The 21,806-nt window shown below is 41.3% G+C and overlaps 1 protein-coding gene across 1 annotated transcript; it reads left to right on the top strand.

Moving 5' to 3' along the window:
• Positions 1–802: 802 nt before the first annotated feature.
• Positions 803–21,786, top strand: LOC138193434 (dihydropyridine-sensitive L-type skeletal muscle calcium channel subunit alpha-1-like). Its single transcript, XM_069141464.1, has 45 exons — positions 803–1,254; positions 2,689–2,794; positions 5,058–5,197; positions 5,403–5,536; positions 5,661–5,813; positions 5,892–6,097; positions 6,228–6,331; positions 6,423–6,568; positions 6,645–6,726; positions 6,818–6,978; positions 7,081–7,306; positions 7,400–7,607; positions 7,966–8,086; positions 8,193–8,307; positions 8,408–8,507; positions 8,611–8,680; positions 9,065–9,197; positions 9,313–9,442; positions 9,531–9,590; positions 10,330–10,436; positions 10,570–10,657; positions 11,853–11,960; positions 12,087–12,139; positions 12,230–12,376; positions 12,600–12,801; positions 12,927–13,085; positions 13,677–13,787; positions 13,874–13,957; positions 14,565–14,612; positions 15,100–15,126; positions 15,219–15,344; positions 15,435–15,500; positions 15,644–15,735; positions 15,825–15,984; positions 16,126–16,253; positions 16,395–16,491; positions 17,058–17,160; positions 17,333–17,434; positions 17,514–17,647; positions 17,864–17,989; positions 18,187–18,395; positions 18,482–18,546; positions 19,149–19,195; positions 19,284–19,358; positions 20,278–21,786. The coding sequence occupies exons 1-45, from the start codon at positions 1,070–1,072 to the stop codon at positions 20,587–20,589; spliced, it is 5,556 nt and encodes a 1,851-aa protein (XP_068997565.1). The 5' UTR covers positions 803–1,069; the 3' UTR covers positions 20,590–21,786.
• The last annotated feature ends 20 nt before the right edge of the window (positions 21,787–21,806 follow it).

The following is a 21,806-nucleotide window of genomic DNA, read 5'->3' as shown; positions in this document are numbered from 1 at the left end:
CCCACTTTAACACCCCTATATATCATTTATAAGCACAAAATATTTAATACATGGTTCATAACATACTATATTGTAGTTGTACTTAAACATAAGGACATTATATAGTGGCCATTAATGTTTGTCAGCAATTATAACTTCACCCATGAAGACATTATAATATTACAACAGTATGTCACTATGTTGTCCTTTAATATATGTTTATACACCAGCCTCGACTTATGAATTCTCACAGGGGCTATTTGTTCAGAAATACATTAGTAAACTTGTATATCTGCTCACAACTACATTATAGTGTATCATAAACCCTTAATTTAATGCCTATATACTACTTAAAACTGCTAAATAGTTGGATTAAAAGGGTTATTAAACTTATCACTCAGCTCTAAAATCTTTGCGTGAGGGACTTGCATGGAAAAAGACCTACATGTAAACATACTGTTAAAGTGATCATTTCTTGCCCCCAGGAAAAACTATTTCCACCTGCACAATGCCACAGTGGAGGCCTTTTTCCTTTCCTTCTTTCCTTGCTCACTCTGTTGTTTTGGTTGTCAGTTTAGATTTCAGCTTTAGTGTCCAGCAGTCTGTTTTCAAAGGGAGGGCAGGTTCAGACTGGTGTCAATATGTTCTATTGGTAGGGCCCCCCTCAAACTGTGTCTTTCCCCCTTTTTGTGCTCTGGTCTGCCACTGCTGTCCTGCCCCAGCCCCCTTTGATCCCTTCCACTCCCTTCTTCCACCCCCTCCACCCTCTTAACCATCCCCAAGCATGGCCTGTCGCTGGTTCACAATCTAAATTTAAACTACAGCAAGGCCAACTGCTCCTCCAGCCTCTATGGGCTCCTGATATTTTCCCTGCCGAGGTGGGCTTTTTCTGTCAGAGGTCCTTGGCCAGGAGGAGAGGCCTGTGGCTCTGCGTGAGGGAGACAGAGTCCGAGGAAAAGGAGAAGAGGTTGGCCAGGGAGCCCACGTAGGATCGGCCAGTCTGGACCACAGAGGACTTGAATTTGGGATTTTACAGTGAGAGGCCACTTTTCTCTGGGATTGGGAGCTCGTCCCAGGTGGAGGCATCAAGATGGCGACCAACGCAGAGGCGGCCAAGCCGGTCATCATGAATGAAGAGGAGCTGAAGAGGAAGCAGAGGGAGAAGCTGAAGAAGCTCCAGGCAACGGGGGGCAACCCACGACCCGCAAGATCCCTCTTCCTCTTCAACCTCAAAAACCCCTTCCGCAAAGCCTGCATCAACATTGTGGAGTGGAAGTATCCTTTATATCACGCGCACACACACACACACATGCACACACTATATACACACACACACACACACTATACACATTGTTCAGATGTTTGTGTTTGTAATAAGCAGACATTGGCTGAAGGATATATCCTTTGAATATATAGAACGTAAGAAACTCAAGAGTATTATAGAGGTTTTACAGCATGTAGAGCTCTGGTTAAGAACACTGACAGCTGGGATATACAAAAATCATGTATCTGCATGTCTGTAAATTATCAGCCATGTTGTTCACCTGTGGTAACCATGCTGAAGCCAAGTCTCCCTTTAAATCAGTGTTAAGGCGATCCCTGAAGTGTTAAGACTTTTGTTATGTTCCCGGTGTGTGTCAAAGTCGGGGTTGTAGCCCTCGGATTTTCACCTGCAGTGAATTGAAGCTAATCTGGTCACATCTGATAGATGGAAACATAACATTTCCTCTTTAGTGTCCTGACTCACACATGTTTTGATCTTTTCATGTGGAAATAGTCGCTCTGACATGCAAGGGGGTCTGTGGGGCTGCATGAACACAACACAGGCTGTTGAGGGAAGTTGTGGCCCGTATAGGGGGGTTTCCTGCTTTCAGCCTGACCATGTCTGGATTATACATATTTTCCATCCAAAGTAGAAGGAGTTGATCATATCTATCCAGTGACAACAGCCTCATCTTTTCAGCATTTGAAATCCGATATATGGACTTGGACATTAACATTGACAGCATTTTTAATACATTATAATGGTGTGAATCATATTTCTCATAATTTGTTTGCATATGTTGGGCCACGTCATAAATTGTTTACAGTGGCAGTTTAATCACATTGGTATGTGATTCTGTAACACAGGGCGTGGGTGCTGGTTAGAGCAAAAATACAGAAATTTACTTAAACTCCTTAAGTTCTTAAACTATGCCAATAAAATCTATCCATAAGCACCGACTTCAGAGTAAATATATAACTAATAGGATAACCAAGCACTTATTTCATGATGAGTAGCCTGTGTTTAAATGGTTTGGTCATATTCTTGGGCTGTGCAGCTGTCCCTCTGCATCACAGAGAGACATGATGCTGACCTGGCAGGGGAATTCTGCCGGTGAGCCCCCTATGGACAAGAATGAAGCAGTACAGCAGACAAGATTACATTAGCTGCGACAGCTCTGCTGGCGACCCTATGGGCCACTATAGGGATGATGTTTCAGGCCGTATTTTAAGGTGCTGATCAATGTTAACAGGGCTGCAGAACTGTTTGGGTTGTTTTCTTACACTCACACATCACAAAAAGCAAAGAATGACTCACACAGATAAGGGAGTCAGTTTCTCTATCTGTGTGAGTCATTCTTTGCTTTTAATTATTTATCGTCTACTTGATGATATTCATTCTGGGGCTCTTCATGTGTTGTTATGATCCTGAGCTTCCCCATCCAGAACCTTCGAGATCATCATCTTATTGACCATCTTTGCGAACTGTATTGCTTTGGCTGTGTTCTTACCTATGCCTGAGGAAGACGGTAATAACACCAACACAAATTTGGTAAGTATGAGTCTGAACACAAGCACTTTCTTTGATAGTTGACACATTACTGCATGAGAAACCTCAGTCTGGTGGATGAGGATGAGATTTATTTATCATAAAATGCTAGAAAAGAAGGTCCAGCATATTACCATGACCAGCAGATGACTGTTTCACTGTGTTCAGTCAATTTTATTAGTCATTTTAATTTGCTGAACACAGCTGCATCTTTGAAGCATAATCAAAGTCATAATTTATGGCTAAGGGTTTCAGCTGCTCATTGGTCTGAGTGCCAAGCTTCATTTGAATATGTCCAGACCCAACTCAGTTCTTTATCTGGAGTCCCATCTGTGTCTTCAGAACAACGTGCCATCAAATTTGTTTTATTATCTTTCAAAGTGTATCCTTTTCTGATCATAAACTGGCTTGTAAAGAAGACAAAAGTGCAAAACATGAGAATAAACTGCCAATGTGCGGGATATGATGTGTGCAGAATTTTCATCTGATTGATTAATTTACTGGATAATGCAGAAGATGTATGGCTTCTGGGGGGCTAAGCAGGCATTTATGGAAACATTTGATATGTATTCTGACAGAAAATGTGAGTAGTGACGGGTTTCATGACTCCTTACTGTGGGTGATTCACAGTCATTTTAAAGTAGAGTGAACAAGCTGCTGGCAGATGTTCCACCCCTGGCTGCTGTTGATGTGTGTCCAAAGAAATATTACATTTCAACATCGCAGGTGTGTGTTTGCACTGTGGGGAGGCTGTCAGAAGTTTATTACAGGTCAGCGACTACATAACTCGGGGGATGATCGAGGCATGTAGGTATTGTGAGCAAAAGATATATGTTTTATCTTTTGCAGTGATGATATGTTAGATGCTATATTGACATTTGTGTTTGGTTTGGATTGCTGTCTCTGAGAGGCTTCACTTTCAGCACAAATGTCAATATGAAACACCCATCGCCAGCTATCACTTACTATTCTACATTCAGTCAATAAATCCCACACATCACGAGGTTAAAGCTTCTGTCAATGTTGTTGATACACCTTCAGTTTATGTACCCAAATGTGACCTTATCTCTTTAATATATTTGCTTTGGCCTATTTACCAGCCTCCTCACAAATCCTTCTTACTTATAACTCTGCCATTCCTGAGAGGTGAAAAATGAAAGAAGAGATGCTCCCCCACCCCCCGGTGCTGTTAGAAGTAGGTCGGCCTACATGGCGTCACGCCACTGACGCAGGTGGACACGGGAGAGTCGTCAAAAGTTGTCTCGTGTGACTGCACTTATATGCAAATAGAAAAAGGATTCTAACGTTGATGGACTAAAACCTAAAAGTGCAACTACCCTTGTTTGCCTTCAGTCTATAAATGTATGTTTTCTTGTTAGTGGAAGTGAGGATGGCCTTGCAGCCTCTAATTGAGTAGGGACTTGTTGACTGCTGCTGTGCGGTTCAGCTAAAGATTATTGATCTGATTTGTTTAAAGGAATCAATGGGCAAGAAACAGCATATCGTATATAATTTATGGTGTACCTCAAATGAACTCTCCAATTCTGACAGTGCCTGTGGGACCGAATTAGCAGAGCTCCACTTCACTGTTGTCATTTACAGCCCCTTGTGCTACAATATTTTTATTCAGATAAAAACCGTCTGAGGAAAACCATGTCTCAGTTCTGTGTCTGTCGAGACTGATGATAAAAGCAAAGAGACAGAGACAATTTGCCACCTAGATGTTTTATGTGTTTACCATCTGTGAGCAAAGCCTTTCAGTTTTCTGCAAACAGTTTGCTTTGTGTTTCACAGACACATCTCTTACTTGTAACGTCAGTGGCTCAGATTGTTTCATTAATCACTGAGTCATGGGTCATCCATCTATTCCAACCTCCTGAGGTTATGTTTAATTTCCATCAAAATTAGCTAACAAGCTATTAAAACTAATGAGTTAATCTACAACATATTATGCTATTCCCTCTAGCAAATGCCTCTGAGAGTAACCTAACGCCTCCTAAACATCTTGTCTTCATTGACTTCTGGTGGTTTTACTTGTCACCTTGCTGTAGATATGTACAGATGTAATTCAGGACTCACGACATCACTGCTGGCTGCTCAAATACAGAGAGCAGCAAAACAATGCTTTTCCACCTGGTGTTAAATTGTTCTTTAATTGCCAAAATTGGAATTTAGTATGATCTTTCAATATCTGATTAGAGAATTGAATGTGAGAGGTGTGACCTTTATACGATGTAATTTCCTCGTTTTGTTTGTCTTCCTGCAGGAGAGTCTGGAGTATATCTTCCTGGTCATCTTCACGTTAGAGTGCTTCTTGAAGATAGTAGCGTACGGCCTCGTGTTCCACGAAGGAGCCTATTTACGGAACTGTTGGAACATACTGGACTTTGTCATCGTCTTCATGGGGTAAGACGAGCTCTAAGCTGCAGGTGGATGTCTCTATTGCCAAAGGACACAGCTTCCCTTTGACACTTCAGTCTTAATAGTTGAGAAAGTCAATTTCAAAAGGGGAATGTACAGTAGTTATGCTGAAGGCCAATTTTGTATTGCTTATTTTGTATCAAGGCAGCTGTTTTGTATGCACTTATGGTTGTATTATCTTTTCCTACAGTCTCTTCACCTTTGCTTTGGATACCATAAATAAGATAGCAGGTGTGCCCATGGAGAAGGGCGGGGGGTTTGACATGAAGGCACTGAGAGCCTTCAGAGTACTGCGGCCCCTGCGCCTCGTTTCTGGAGTCCCCAGTAAGAGTCTCAATCCACAAATACTGTAGAGACCCTGTTTCTGTGGTATACTGCTGATGTGCTGTGTATTACGTATTGTGGTCTTGTATTATTGTAATTGTTTGGTTTTACTGTTGCCTCTCAGGCCTTCAGGTGGTAATGAACTCCATCCTCAAAGCCATGCTGCCTCTGCTGCACATCGCCCTGCTGGTCTTCTTACTCGTCACTATCTATGCCATTATGGGACTGGAGCTCTTTAAGTGCAAAATGCATAAGACCTGCTATTACACTGGCACAAGTGTGTATGAAAAGACACATTCAGAAATAGTTGCACTTGGCTTTATATTTTGGGTTACATAAATGTATCTCTTTACAGACATCTATGCCACAGCAGAGGGTGAGCTGCCTGCTCCATGCGCTCAGGCTGGTAACGGACGCCGCTGCACCATCAACGGCTCTGAGTGTCGGCCTGGCTGGGAAGGTCCCAACAATGGTATCACTCACTTTGATAACATTGGCTTTGCCATGCTTACCGTCTACCAGTGTATTACCATGGAGGGATGGACCAAAGTGCTCTACTGGGTCAGTAGCTGCTTGCACACCAACATCTCTACATCAGTCTACATTTTAGATGTTGATTGGGCAAAGCTTTAATAGTGTAAACCTGACAAATATCATTGCTTTTAGCTGACAATCTCGAGTTATTTTGCAGGTTAACGATGCCATAGGAAATGAATGGCCGTGCCTCTACTTTGTTCCTCTCATTCTGCTGGGCTCCTTCTTTGTGCTCAATCTGGTTCTGGGCGTGCTCAGTGGGTAAGACAGCTATCATCCTCAATACTCTTTATTGTTATTCTTCACATAAACAAACAAATAAATCACACATTTTTTTTGTCGATCCACACAGAGAGTTTACCAAAGAGCGAGAGAAGGCCAGGTCTCGTGGAGAGTTCCAGAAGTTGCGAGAGCGCCAGCAGCTGGATGAGGACCTTCACGGCTACATGGAGTGGATCACTCACGCTGAAGTCCTGGATGCTGACAGAGAAGGCAAAGGTCAGCGCTATAAACCATCTCGGCACTAAACACATGCAGAGACACTGTCAACTTACAGCTGTTATTATGTTTTCAGGTCTCCTGCCTTTGACGAGTGGAGATTCTGACACAGACAGCCTGTATGAAATGGAAGGAAAGAGTAAAATCATCTACTACTAGTGAGTCTCCTTTTCTGTAAACTTATAAATGCTGGCATGTAATATCTACAGCAGCTTGGATCGGTAAGCTTTGAGTTTTTTATGTGTTTAGCCGGCTGGCCCGACGCTGGAACCGTTTCTTCAGGATGAAGTGCCTGGTGTATGTGAAAACCAAGAGCTTTTATTGGTTGGTGATGTTCCTCGTCTTCCTCAATACTCTGACTATAGCCACAGAGCACCACCACCAGTCCAATTCACTGACTTCCCTGCAAGGTTGGTGAATAATGTACATATTTTACTAAGGATTTTTTTTAATATGTATTCCAATCCCCCCGAGTTTTGTTAATTTGTCCCTCTCCTCTGTCATTCCCACAGATGTGGCCAGTCGTGTACTGCTGGTGCTGTTTGTCACAGAGATGTTTGTGAAGATGTATGCTCTAGGACCCAGAGCGTATTTCATGTCCATATTTAACCGTTTTGACTTCTTCGTGGTGCTCTGCGGTATCCTGGAGATGATCATGTTGTCTGCAGGGGCTGTAGCTCCCCTGGGTTTCTCTGTACTCAGGTGTATCCGGCTGCTGAGGATCCTCAAAGTCACAAAGTGAGTTGGGTTTCCTCAAATCGTCATGTTGCCTCATTTTAAACAGTTATATTGTAATTTGTTTCCATTTAACTCCTCTCTCCTGTTGTTCAGATACTGGACCTCTCTAAGTAATCTCGTGGCCTCTCTCCTCAACTCTGTGCGCTCCATCGCCTCCCTGCTCCTCCTCCTCTTCCTCTTCATCGTCATCTTCTCACTCCTGGGCATGCAGGTGTTTGGAGGGAAATTCAACTTTGCCGACCACAGACCCAGACGCAGTAACTTTGACAACTTCCCTCAGGCCCTGATCAGTGTGTTTCAGGTGAGGTTAGATGCTCTGCGTTTTCACCCTCGTTAACAGTCTCAATTTATGGGGTGGGGATTTATATATGGAGCTGTGGAGATAGAGACTATTTGCATATTCATAGACCTGCACGTAGTGAATAATGGCGAAGGTCTCGAGGTACATATAAACCACTTTAAGTTTTTAGGGGATTATTTTCTTGGAAAAAAGTTTTTTGGGGAAAAAGAAAAAAGTATTGGGGAATTCAATGAATGCCAGGTCAGGGACTGCTTTGATTTTGTTTAAAGTCAGTTTTCATTTCAGCTCAAACACCATCTATTCATACATGTCAATGATAAATCATTCTGCTGCTTCTCAATGCTTATCTGTCTCTCAGATCCTCACAGGAGAGGATTGGACCTCCATCATGTACAATGGCATTATGGCCTACGGAGGGCCCGTCATCCCAGGCATCCTGGTTGCCATCTACTTCATTGTCCTCTTTGTCTGTGGAAACTGTATCCTTCACAAACACTCACAATGTCATCCTGGAGTTAAAACCTGTATTTTTGGCGTTAATGTTAACAAGCAAGGTTCTGGTTTTCCTGAGCTCAGTGCCACCAGATATCCTCCTCAATGTCTTCTTGGCCATCGCCGTTGACAACCTGGCAGAGGCTGAGAGTCTGACTTCAGCTCAGAAAGAGAAGGCAGAAGAGAAGATTAGGAGGAAGCTACTCAGGTGACAAAAAAAATTCTAAAACTTAAACCCAGGTGGCAGGATCTGCTCTGTGTATGCATAGCTAACTTATATTCTGCTCCTTTTCCTTCTTACACTCCAGGTCAAAAATGCCTGACAAGACTGATGAGGAGAGGGAGAGGATAGCTAAGAAACTGGCAGAGCAGAGAGCCAAGATAGAGGGCATGCCTACCACAGCCAAGGTTAGTGTTGTTTCTGGTTTCATATCACATGTTTACTCTGAAGGATTTATTCACTTGGAGAATAAGTATCTATAATACACATATATTTCCTTTTTTTTTCTAGCTGAAAATTGATGAATTTGAGTCCAATGTCAATGAAGTGAAAGATCCATTCCCACCTGCAGACTTCCCAGGTAAAACAAATTATGTCTAAACCTCTATTTTTCCTGCATGTCAAACCTCCCACATTTCTCAGCGATGTAATTGTAGCAGAAGGAGGTCACTATCTGCAGGAGCTCGTATTCATTACACCAGCTGTTTACCAGTGCTGCTGTCTTGGCTATGTTACAGTGTAAGTATAGTAACCCTTCATCACTATTAGATTCAGCCGATCCCCCGAGTTGTGTTTATAGCAGAGTCAAAAGTTATTTTCACCCCACTCTGGTGACTACCATATAAAGCGAACTGCATTATTCAGCATTGGGAGAGTTCTCTTGGGTCTTTGCTTCAGGTTTTTATATGAATACCCCCAGAAAGTAAATATGTCATTGTACTATAGAGTCCATTCTGCATTATAGGTGATGACGAGGAGGTAGAGCCTGAAATCCCCATCAGCCCTCGGCCTCGGCCAATGGCCGACCTGCAGCTGAAAGAAGAAGCGGTGCCGTTGCCTGAAGCCAGCTCATTTTTTATTTTTGGCCCTCAGAACAAGTAACTGACATTCATCCTGCACCATGCTGAAAATACACAATACTACAGCAAATAATGCACATAAATATCTGTGGCTGTGTGTTCCTACAGCTGTCTGTTAATTTTTTTCATCCAGGTTCCGTAAGCTTTGCTACAAGATCATCAATGCTTCGTCCTTCACCAACTTAATCCTCCTGTTCATCCTGCTCTCCTCGATCTCGCTGGCAGCTGAGGATCCCATCGATCCTAAGTCCTACAGAAATAAGGTAACAACCATGTCCAGACCAACACGTCAGACAATAACTGTTTAATGAAGGCAAATTTGATAACAGTTTGTCTGTGCCTTTCTTTCAGATCTTGGCCTATGCTGACATTGTGTTCACAACTGTGTTCACCATTGAGATTGTACTCAAGGTAGATTCAACTGCGAGTAGTGTGTCGTATATTTCATGTACTGCTTTATTTGGGTTTGACTGATTTGGTCCTTTGAGGGTGAGATACCAGGTAACATTAATGTTTTTCTCTGAAGCCAATGATTTTTGTATTTTTATACTGTATTTTTTATATATACATATATATATATATATATATATATATATATATTGTGTTTTCAAATTTGACATTCTTATGCCAAAAAACAACTGCCTCTTATTCCATTCAATAGTATCCCTGGCAGAGAACAGCATTATGAATATTACAGGTCAGAGAAAAGTTCCTAAGGTTTTGCCGCATTGTGATGAGGCAGGGTTTTGCAGGTTCTTTGGGAAATCAATGAACTGAGATCACATATTCACTTGTGTGATGAATAAATCACCAACCTAACACACAGTGACACCAGTTATTGCCCTGCCGAATTGCCAACTCTAAATTCAATGATCTGAATGTCAATACTGATAGAAATACATTCATGACATTTTCAACATTAGGGCTGCAGCTAGCAGTTCTTGTGATTGTGATTTAATCTACAATGATTTTTATCAAATAATCTGCTAATTGTTTGGACATTAAAAGTAAAAAGGCCAACACAACTTCTGAGACTCCAGGGGGATGTCATCAGTTGTGTTATAGAGATATTCAGTTTAATAGATTTGATGTAAAAAAGCACCAAATGCTCATATTTGAGAAGCATACTTGTACTATGTGTCACTGACAGATGACAGTGTATGGAGCATTCATGCACGAAGGATCTTTCTGTCGTAACTCTTTCAACATCCTGGATCTGATTGTGGTCGGAGTCTCTCTTCTGTCTATGGGAATGGAGTGAGTTTATATTTTAGGATCACCAAGTTACATACTAAATATCAAAATTGGTATTTTTTTTCTCCTAAATTACAATGTTGAGGATTTTAGATTTTGCATATCAAGACTGTTTTCTGTAATGTGCTGTGTGCAGATCCAGTGCCATCTCTGTGGTGAAGATTCTCAGGGTGCTGAGGGTGCTGAGGCCTCTCAGAGCCATCAACAGAGCCAAAGGCTTAAAGGTACAACACATGCATAAATCTGTCCTCATGGGAGATGTCTGTGTTTACAAATGGAAGTATTAGTTAGATGTTTCAGAAGGACCAATGCAACAAGGAGAAAATAGTGCATCACAAGTAAAAAGGCCCTGACCAAAAACATAATTAAGTCAAAGTACAAGAGTATCATTAGCAACATGTACTTGGGAGGCTGTGGCTCAGTCGGTAGAGTGGGTTGCACACTAATCGGAAGGTTGGTGGCTCAATCCCCAGCTCCTCCTGTCCACATGCCCAATTGTCCTTGAGCAAGACACTGAACCCTAAGTTGCTCCCGATGGTGTGCCATCGGTGTGCGAATGTGCTCCTGAAGGCAGTACCCTGCATGGTGATCTGTCTCATTAGTGTGTGAATGGGAAAAACCATGTTAAAGCGCTTTGAGACCGAAAGGTGATAAAGCGCTATACAAGTACATACCATTTACTTGAAATATTAAAAGTTCTTATTCTGCAGTGCATGTGAATGATATATTGCTACTAATCATCATTAGATTGTTAATACTGATGCATTTATTTGTCTCATTTGACTAATGTAGCTTTTTAAGGTGTTGCATGTTTAGCTACTGGAGATGCAGTCAGGTGGTTTCGTCTAGTTGTTCCAAACATAAGGGTCAGCCCCTCTCAAAGGGCCACAGGATAAATCTTAGGGGTCACAAGATGGAAGATGAATGAAAGGGGGAAAGAAGAAAAAATATCCTTCTCTCTAATGTTTACTTTTTTATTTTGCAAAATAGTTTTCAACTGAAAATATTATAGGAGTGAAACCATCTGAAAAGTTTAGAGAGGAAACGACTATGTGGCAGAACTGCTTACAAGACAATACATAGACATCTGAAACGTGACTAAAGGCCCCAAAAGGACTTTCAGCGAAAAGCACAAAAAAATTGGTGTCCACTTGCTTAATTTCTTTATAATATTTTATTTTTTATTTGAATTTTCTTTTTATGTAAAATCTTCAGCTGAAAAGTAAGTGTTAATCATAGCTGTTAGATAAATGTGGTGCAATTTAAAGTATAATATTGCCGCAGAAAATAGAAATACTGAAGTACCTCAAATTTGTATTACTCTGAATACAGAACTTAAGTAAAGTAATTAGAGATTGCCACCATCTCCACAAACCTGCACCTTTCCTAATTATTGTGACTGTTCATCTTAATTGACAGCATGTGGTCCAGTGCGTGTTTGTGGCCATCAAAACAATTGGCAACATCGTCCTGGTCACCATGCTGCTGAACTTCATGTTTGCCTGCATAGGAGTTCAACTCTTTAAGGTACGTTTTTTTTAAATATTGCATTACATGTGGTACGATACTGTAAAGGTCACATTTCCAAACTAATCTTCAGTAAGTACGGAGGTCTCACTGCTTGTGTATTTAATGTGTCACTAATCCTTCCAGGGTAAATTCTACAGCTGCACGGACTCCTCCAAAGTGACAGGGGAGGAATGCCAGTAAGACAAATACTGCTCACACATCATTGATTTCTTTTATCGAAACCGTAATGCTGTTTCAGAGCAACCACTCACTGTGTCTGCTCTCAGGGGATTCTTCTGGAAGCACATGGACAATTCCCTACAAGACACAGTCTTAGCTAAAAGAGAATGGCTCAACAGCGACTTCAACTTCGACAATGTGCTCAGAGGGATGCTGGCTCTTTTCACTGTTTCTACATTTGAGGGCTGGCCAAAGTAAGTTTTGATTTGTTACATTGCATCTTTGATAAGACCGTTTTGATTCTATCTGTTTGATCGAGTTAGAAGTCAGTTTATCGTATTAGGTAGATATTGATTTGGAAGTAATTCCCTTGCCTGATGGGAGCCCGTATAAAATAACTTTACTGTATCTGTGATCTTTTATTTTTGTCCTGCCAATGTCCTGCCTTCTCTCAACATGACTGTATTTTTTTCCCAGACTCTTATACAGAGCCATAGATTCAGACGAAGAAGATATGGGTCCAGTCTTCAACAACCGTGTCGATGTGTCCATCTTCTTCATCATCTACATCATCCTCATTGCCTTCTTCATGATGAACATCTTTGTGGGCTTTGTCATAGTCACCTTCCAGGAGCAGGGCGAGCAGGAGTACAAGGACTGCGAGCTGGACAAGAACCAGGTACACTGAGATGTAGCTCAGGACAGCGAGAGTCCAATCAGTCTCAGTAAAATATAAAACATGTTACTTTGAAGTAGGATTGTTTTTCTTTTAACACACCTCCTGTCTTTTCTGCCTCCCTTCAGCGTCAGTGTGTGCAGTACGCTCTGAAGGCTCGTCCTCTGAGGTGCTATATCCCCAAAAACCCCTACCAGTACAGGGTCTGGTACATCGTAACCTCCTGCTACTTTGAGTACCTCATGTTCTTCCTAATTATGCTCAACACCTTGTGTCTGGGGATGCAGGTATGTAAATTAGGGTCATGTTGCAAGCTAAAAGCACTGACATCATACTTCAGTATTCAGTGTCATTAATTAGTATCCTTAAATGCTGATTTCAGTCATTTCTGTACCTAAATCTCGTGGGTCTGGTGTTTATTGCAACCTTTAATTAATGCACTGGAACATTTTAAATGATTTTTAAAATATGGGACGCAACAAATCCAAGAATTTTTATTTTGGGAGAAAATTAGCAGCACCTAAACCCCTACATATTTTTTTCTCAATTAATTTACAAAACTTTATGGTGCATATTAATTTCCAGAAAGCAATAAATTGTAAATTGGGTGGCTGTTTTTTGTGTAATTATCATAGCAGAGGACACTATTTTTAAAAGTTGAAATATGGGCCTGATATTATTTATTACTAAAGGTTTATCAGTTTATTACAACTGTGAAATTATTTGTCTAGGTTTGTCCATCATCCCTCTTACAAGATACTTAATTTGAAATCAATTATTATTATTGTTATTATATAAAGTCATCTTCACAAAAACTACATTTTGCAAATAAATGTTGTCAAATCAGGAGCTCTAACATGTTCATATGCTTTTAACAGCACTGTAACCAGTCGGACCACGTCACCAAGCTATCGGACACTCTGAACTTGATCTTCACTGTGCTCTTCACTGTGGAGATGATTCTCAAGCTCATGGCCTTCAAAGCGAGGGTAAAGGCTCTCATGCTTGTTGTTCTGGTGGTTACCCACCCGCTCTCATTTCTTAATGTGTCAGCATGCTTTCCCTCTTCATGCAGGGCTACTTTGGCGACCCCTGGAACGTTTTTGACTTCATCATCGTCATAGGTAGCGTTGTTGATGTCATCCTGAGTGAAGTGGATGTGAGTACATATGATGATCAATCCTAAAGCTTGTCATTGCAAGTGCGTCATATGAAAGTCCCCTATTTTGTCTAAACAAGACCCTCCCAGTTAAATATTTGATTCAGTTTGTGTATTTATTCAGTAATCTGACCCAGAAGGTTTTAATTGTGGCCCAACAGTTGATTGGTGCCAGGAAAACAATAGCTCACAGGACATGGTCAGTACTGATGTTGTCCATTTCCACCTCACCTCTTCCACATTCCACCTTCTTCAGTGCATTTCCATCACCAAAACGTCAAAAACAATTATTATTCCCACAATTATTAATTACTCCATTTTCAGTGATTTGATGTCTTATATGTGTTGTGTGGGCACTTAAAAAGAACACAATATCAGTTCAGTGTAATTCTATGTACACGGACTCCGTGTTTTCTCTGGCCAGTCACAGTTTTTTCCTGCCATTGTTGCACCGCGTTGTCCTCATTTTTCCCCCTTAAACACGAGCTTTGAACAGTTTTTCCATCCACAACCATATTTCACATCAGCCCCCTTTTTTTTTTTTCTTGTCCCCATCAATCCCTCTGTACTCCATGCACCTCACTCCTCACCTGTCTATCCTCCACAGACTGCCCTGGCCTCCAGTGGAGGACTGTACTGTCTCCATGGCTGTGCTGTAAATATCTGATCTGCACTGCCCTGCTGCATGCGCCTTGCTGTGTGAGCACTCCACTATGTTCTCTGCTAAACTGTAGAACTACTGTAACGAATCGTGTGTCACTCAACCTGCTGGTGAAACATTTCTACTGTTCGTCTCATCTTACAGACCTCAGGGAGTTTGCTGTATTGTCTTACAGTATGGCTCATTCTGATTGTGTAAACAGGGCTACATCTCCACACTGTGTATATATATTTACAAGCAAGTATCAGTGACAGCTTGACTGACTGAAAACTTAATATTTTTAGAGCAACGTGTGTGAAGTTTGTCGATTTCGCATGAGTTACAAGTTGCAACTCTTTCGCAGTAAAGGCCTGGAAGCTTTGTAACTCATCAAAAGTGGAAAGTCATACTACTATTAACCCTATTTTGCTCACTATTAATTATATTATTACATAAAATACGACTCATGCAACTACAATAATTCTTCATCTACCTTGTGCAGGACACAAATCCTATGCAAGCCATTGCGGTAAGCTGAAACTTCCTTACATTTGGACATAGCTATGTTTTTATGTTTTACTTCTTTGTCTTTTTCATCGAACGCTGTCTTTTTGTCCACAGGCCTCTGAAAATGCCTCAGTTTCCATCACGTTCTTCCGACTCTTCCGTGTTATGCGTTTGGTCAAACTGCTGAACCGTTCTGAAGGCATCCGTAACCTGCTGTGGACCTTCATCAAGTCTTTCCAGGTCATCATCATCATCATTATTTTAATTACCATTTTCCGCTGTGCTTCCCAGTGGTCACTTTTCAATAACGTCAATGTTTTCTGTCTACAGGCTCTCCCTCATGTAGCTCTGCTCATCATAATGCTCTTCTTTATCTACGCTGTCATTGGGATGCAGGTACAATCTTCAGTATTCATTTTGTAAAGGAAAACATTGTAAGCTTCTGAAGCTTGTCATTATGTTTCTGGTAAATGTCGTCAAGACAAGTTCTTGTATTGCTGACTGACTCTGAATTTTATTTGGATTGTAACAAACTGCAGATCTTCGGAAAGGTAGCCTTAGTGGACGGCACCCAAATCAACCGCAACAACAACTTCCAGACATTCCCTCAGGCTGTTCTGATGTTATTCCGGTGAGTAATAAGCAACTTCAAAAGGGACTTTTTGCAAGTTCAAAATCTGGGCCAAGATCTCACCGTCTGGTGTCTGTTAATGTATCCAGATGTGCTACTGGAGAGGCTTGGCAGGAGGTCATGATGGCTTCAATGTATGGGAAGAAGTGTGACCCCAAGTCTGACTTCCTGCCAGGAGAAGAGTACACTTGCGGGTCCAACTTTGCTGTCTTCTACTTCCTCAGCTTCTACTGTCTCTGTGCCTTCCTGGTGAGAGCCAACCAGAAATTCAGCAGTCATTTTTTTATTAGCTACATGAATATTTGAACAATTATTTTTCATATGAGGAAAGAAATGTAAAAACAGAAACCTTTAGTGTAAATAAGCATCTTTATTTCCTTCCTACTCCAGATCCTCAATCTGTTTGTAGCCGTCATCATGGACAACTTTGACTACCTGACCCGCGATTGGTCTCTTCTCGGTCCGCACCATCTGGATGAGTTTAAGAAGATCTGGGCTGAATATGACCCTGAAGCCACGTGAGTATAAACACCATGATGAGATCCACATAAGAAATCTCAATTCTTAAGTTATTTACTTCCATTTAAACCTTTGGGTTAAGGTCAGATTTTAGTGGGTGTCATTCAAGTAGAATATAAAATGTTTCTGTGATCTAACAGGGGGAGAATCAAACATCTGGATGTGGTGACACTGCTTCGAAGTATCCAGCCTCCATTGGGCTTCGGCAAGTTCTGTCCTCATCGGGCTGCATGCCAGGTACATACAGCCATTAAGCAAAGACCGTGTGGTGCTTGCAGTATTTAATTCATTAGTAACATAATTAGTAGGAGCTCATATGTTAAAAAAAAAAAAAAAAACAGCAACCAGCAAATGTGTTTTTTAAAGGTATATAAATACTCGACTTTGTTTTTGGACCAAAAACTAAAAAAATGAATATGCAAACAGATTTCATCTGTAAAGTTTAACTGCTGGAGACAAGATGTTTCCTGCCTCACTGTGAAGTCCATTCTCAGTGTTTGTTTCAAATTTCCACATTGTACTTGTGTAAGTTGAATTGGATCAAGATTGGTTTCCAAACTATTTGTGATGTCACAAATCATGCTCTTATAATCACATTTTGAATGAGTGCAGAAGAACTTTGCCCCCCTTCCCTACCCTTCTGGAACAAAAAGCAGAACATATTTTTGAGTGAAGGGGGACTTTAAACGGCGAAATAATTCAACTGTAAACACTGTAGATGGACATTAGTTCAAAAATCCTACATGGAAACAAAAAGAATGTTTTGTGATTGTGTTAAATTAGTCTTTTCCTCTCATCTCTAGCGCCTGGTTGGTATGAACATGCCTCTCAACAGTGATGGCACCGTCACCTTCAACGCCACCCTGTTCGCTCTGGTCAGAACTGCACTCAAAATCAAAACAGAAGGTAGAGTGCATCAGAACCGGTTTTATACCATGATGGCATATATTGTATAAAATATACACATTTCCTTCAAAACGACTTGTTAACTTTCATTTATTTGATTTATATATGCATATCTTTCAACTTGATGTACTTATTGCAATTCAGTTAAACTTTCTTGAAATGGTCTTAATAGGTAACTTTGAGCAGGCCAACGAGGAGCTGAGAGCCATCATAAAGTCAATCTGGAAACGCACCAGTATGAAACTGTTAGACCAGGTCATCCCCCCTATTGGAGGTGAGTCTACAGACATAAAGTTACATTTCACCTTTAAAAAGAATCTAGTATTCCTAACACTGGCTACGCCGTGTCTTAGATGATGAGGTGACAGTTGGGAAATTCTACGCCACCTTCCTGCTCCAAGAACATTTCCGCAACTTCTTGAAGTGTCAGGAGGAGTACTACGGCTATAGGCCTACTAAGAAGAGTGCCTCAGGCCCAGAGATCCAGGTGAGCTGTCTATTAAATAAATTGGTGATATTGAATCACCAAGATTTTCATGCACTTCACACGACCAGCTTACAGTGTAACGCTTCTTATAGCTCACCTGTTTTTTGGTTGTTTTTTTTTACACCAGTACTCAACTTCACTGTGTTTTTCGTATCCCTGTGAACACAATGCAACAATTTTAACCTCTGTCTTCATTTGTCCTTCCCGTTTTTCTAGGCTGGTCTGAGGAACATAGAGGAAGAAGCTGCCCCACAGATGCACAGGGCCATTTCAGGAGAACTGCATAATGAGGAAGAAATGGACAGAGCCATGGAGGAGGCTGGGGAAGAGGGAATTTACCAGGTATGAAACGCTGTCTCCTACAAAGTACAGGGCACTTGTTCTCAAGCTCTGCATCATCGTGGCCATAAATGCGGACACATACACACGTGTTGTCCTGAACCTGCTTTTACATGATATGAAATATAGCGACTTCTTTGTTATGATATGGGACATTGGATTAAACCTGCACGTGTGCTTGTCTTGCTTGGTATTTCCAGCGTTCCCACGGTCTGTTTGGTAACCGGGTCGACTCATTCTCCGCTGAACCCACCAACGCTCAGTCCTCACAGGTGACCAGCCAGCGGCCGCTCCAGTTCTCCGAGAGCCAGCCCGAGTCTCCACCAAACTCCTCCGGCTTGGACCCTAATATAGAATTTTTCCCCACAACCGCCCCAAAGAGCAACACTAACAACAACGCCTTTGCAGAGTGAGGACCAACACGCACACTAAACTGCTTTGATGACATGTGCACAGGGTGGCCATGCATCAGGTATATGTCTTGTTGTCTTTCAGATTTTCATTTGAAAGGGAGGGCAGTCCAGAAGAGTTTTACAATCGCAGTGAGGATGCAGAGCCAGGTATGGCACAGGAACCGGGTTCATATAAACGAGGTCTTCACAGGCCTCAAGACACTTTGAAAATTATTTTTTAAATTGCACTTGTCAGTGTGAGCACTCCTCCATTTTAAATGTTTAAATGCAGTGTGCAGGATTTATGGGGATCTATTGGCAGAAATGAAATAAAATATTTATAAATATGTTTCCATGAGAGTATAATCCCCTGAAACTAAGAATTGTTGTGTTTTTGTTGCCTCAGAATGAGCCCCTTATATCTACATAGGGAGCAGGTGCGTGCTATTTTGGACTGCCATGTTTCTACACAAGTCCAGAAAGGACAAACCAACCAGTTGCTCTAGAGGGACTTTCATGTTTCACCAAAGATTCTCTTGCATACCTGGAAGGGGAGGGTGAAGAGTTCAGTTGGTTATAGTCTCACCACTAGATGCCACTAAATCCTACACACTGCCCCCTTAAAGTCCTGCATACAGCACTTAAAATGAAACAGACAGATACTGCCTGGATGAAATCTGGCAAATGATTGAAACATTCAAGACTTCAAAAAAGAGGGACTTACCTGTACTTCATAATTGTTTTTATTCATTTTTCCTTTTTTTTTTTAGAGAGCAGACGGTCCTGGAGCTTCTCAGTGGGAACAGACAAAACTCGGGTAATATTTGATTGAAGGCTGACTCGTCCAGTGTACATGATGATGAGATCATATTGGCAATGCATGAATATATTTCTTTTAAACCCAGGTGCCCCATGACCCGAGCTATGGTGACAGTCAGAGTCAGGTCTCCTCAACAGCAGCTGACCAGCTCGTCCAGGAGGTGAGTGTGGAAGTGACAACTCTTTTTATTTCACTCTAATTAATCACCACCTTTGTCTGTAGGGCGTGTTTTGATCAGCTGTCAGATCTGTCATTGATAGTGATATTGATAATGACCTTACTCCCTCATAGACACAAGTTAAGGTTGTTATTTTTTTTTATTGCAAGAGCATCTCTTATTTAAAGACTGCTCATCAACTGGAAAACCAAGCAGATCGCACTGAGCTAGTTTTTGTTGTAAAAAAAAAAAACAACCTTCACAAATCACAAATTTTGTATTATTTACATGACCTCATCAATAGTCTCTTTTCTCTTTAGCGTCGTCATGACTCGAACAGTTCCTCTTAACTTAAAAGGAGTTTGGGGTTGTTGAGTGTTACCACTTTTTAACAGTGTTTCAAGAATGGATAATTTTGTGATATTTGAAAGTGCTGCATAATAACAACATAACTTAATACTGCAAGACTAGTGGTTTTAAAGGTCCCATATTTTACACTTTTCCGGCGTTGTTTTTTTTTTTTTTTTTGCAGTCTTGATATTCCTAAGACAATATTTTTTGTAGTTTTATGTAACATAATATATTTTTGCCTCGTGTTACTCGCGCATGGAAGGCCGCTCAAGTTCAATATTTTCAACTTGCGTGGACACAAATTTGCGTCGCCCAGCGCAAATTCGTGGACATTCGCGTCTTTGCATTGATTTTGTATGTAACTGCTGGTTGCTGAATGAGGGCTATGTGCATTTTTCTGTGGATGTGTTTCACCTAGACCTGCTTCATAATCCAAAAATTAAACAGAAATCACAATTTATACAATATGGGATCTTTAAGATTACTGAATTACAAATAATAGAATACAAAATATAATATACAAAACTGTTACTGTATGTAAACAAGAATCCTCCATGTTGTGTTTCTTCAGGCTCTTGTAAAGGGCGGTCTAGTCTCCCTGGCCAAAGACCCGGGCTTCGTCTCTGTAACTAAGGTGGAGATGGCTGACGCCATGCGCATGCCCGTCGATGCAATGGAGGGCATGGCTCGGGGCATCCTCCACGAACGGTCCGGCAGCATCTCCTCTGTCAAAAAGAGACGCCCCGTCCCCGTCCCTCCCTCTGTCCCTGCTGCGGCAGCACAGGGAAAAGGCCGGCCAGATCCGGCTGTGAGGAGAAAAAGACGTCCAATTCCCATGGTTCCCTCCGTACAGGAGCCTGCTGAGGCCGACTCTGCGGTTTAAACGCTGTCACTTGCAGTATAATGCGTTTTTTTTTTTTACACTTGTAGGTGGCTCCACCTCACCTCATCAGGCTTGTTGGCTCTTTGACAATCTGTATGTGCCAGACGGACTCGAGGCCTTAAGACAGATTGGAGAAACAATATATCTGATAATTAAACGACTTATTCGTCAGATTTATTGATCTAATAAAAACACTGTTTACTCTGAGAAAAGTTATTGACGCACTTCTTTCTTTTTGTTGAGGTTATCCATTCCACAGACTTATGGGACAACCATGTGGGTGAGCGGAGAGTCTTACTGAAGCCTCACTGAGGGAGGTAGGATAGTGACTGAGTGAATACAGAATGAGGGCAGCTGTCGTCGTGCTGTGTTCATTGAGGACAGTGGGAAAGGACTCCACTTTGAGGAAACAATGACTGAGTTTCTGAGCATTCAGGCCCAGGAAAGTTAAACTTCTCTGAAAGGGGCTCTGGTGCTGACAGTGCAGGTTGCAGGATGTGTTTTTTTTGTTTGTAAAGCAGCGTCTCTTCAGACTCGCTGTCTTATAAAACTGAGGTTTACCAAGTTTACTTCTGCTCACAATTGTTGTTATATGCAGTTGTTATGAGCAGATTTTAGGGCGGAAACTTTTTGAACATGCAGGTATATTTAATCTATAAAATAACATTTCAAAGATCTAACTTTAATAAGTATTTGATCACTTTGAAGTCACATCGTAGTCTGGCAGTGCATGTGATCGTTAAGTCACTTTACTGCTACAGATTTTAAGTGTTTTTTATTTACATGAATTTGTAATCCTGTTGAATTGGGGCAGTTTAGTACAGAGACTCTTCAGCATACCTGGAGTATGATTGATTTAGCGTGAAATCTCCCCGAGGCTTACAATCTTATAATTGCGTGGGCATCATTTTTGCACTTGTTTAATGTTTTGCGTCTGAATGCAAACATTGATAGTCCCTCCAGAGGACTGTTTTCTTTTTTACATTATCCTCTGATCTGCCTTTGTTTTGCTGTACGTTACATTATGTTTTGAGGTTTTGGAGATACTGCAGTTTAGTCAAACTTGCAGTTTGCGAGGTGTGAGGTTCAGTCAGAACCTCACCTTAATTCTCCTTCACTTCTTGTGCCACTGTGGTTGATGTTATTTTGGTATTTTCACCATTGGCAAAAAAAATAGTAATAAATCATCCAAACATTTGCCTTTGTGTTAGTTTTCT

This window comes from Embiotoca jacksoni, unplaced genomic scaffold, assembly GCF_022577435.1.
Source record: "Embiotoca jacksoni isolate LCO1_2020_lvr unplaced genomic scaffold, fEmbJac1.0.p SCAF_9, whole genome shotgun sequence".
Taxonomy (NCBI): Eukaryota; Metazoa; Chordata; class Actinopteri; family Embiotocidae; genus Embiotoca; species Embiotoca jacksoni.
This window is presented reverse-complemented; position numbering and strand designations above follow the sequence as displayed.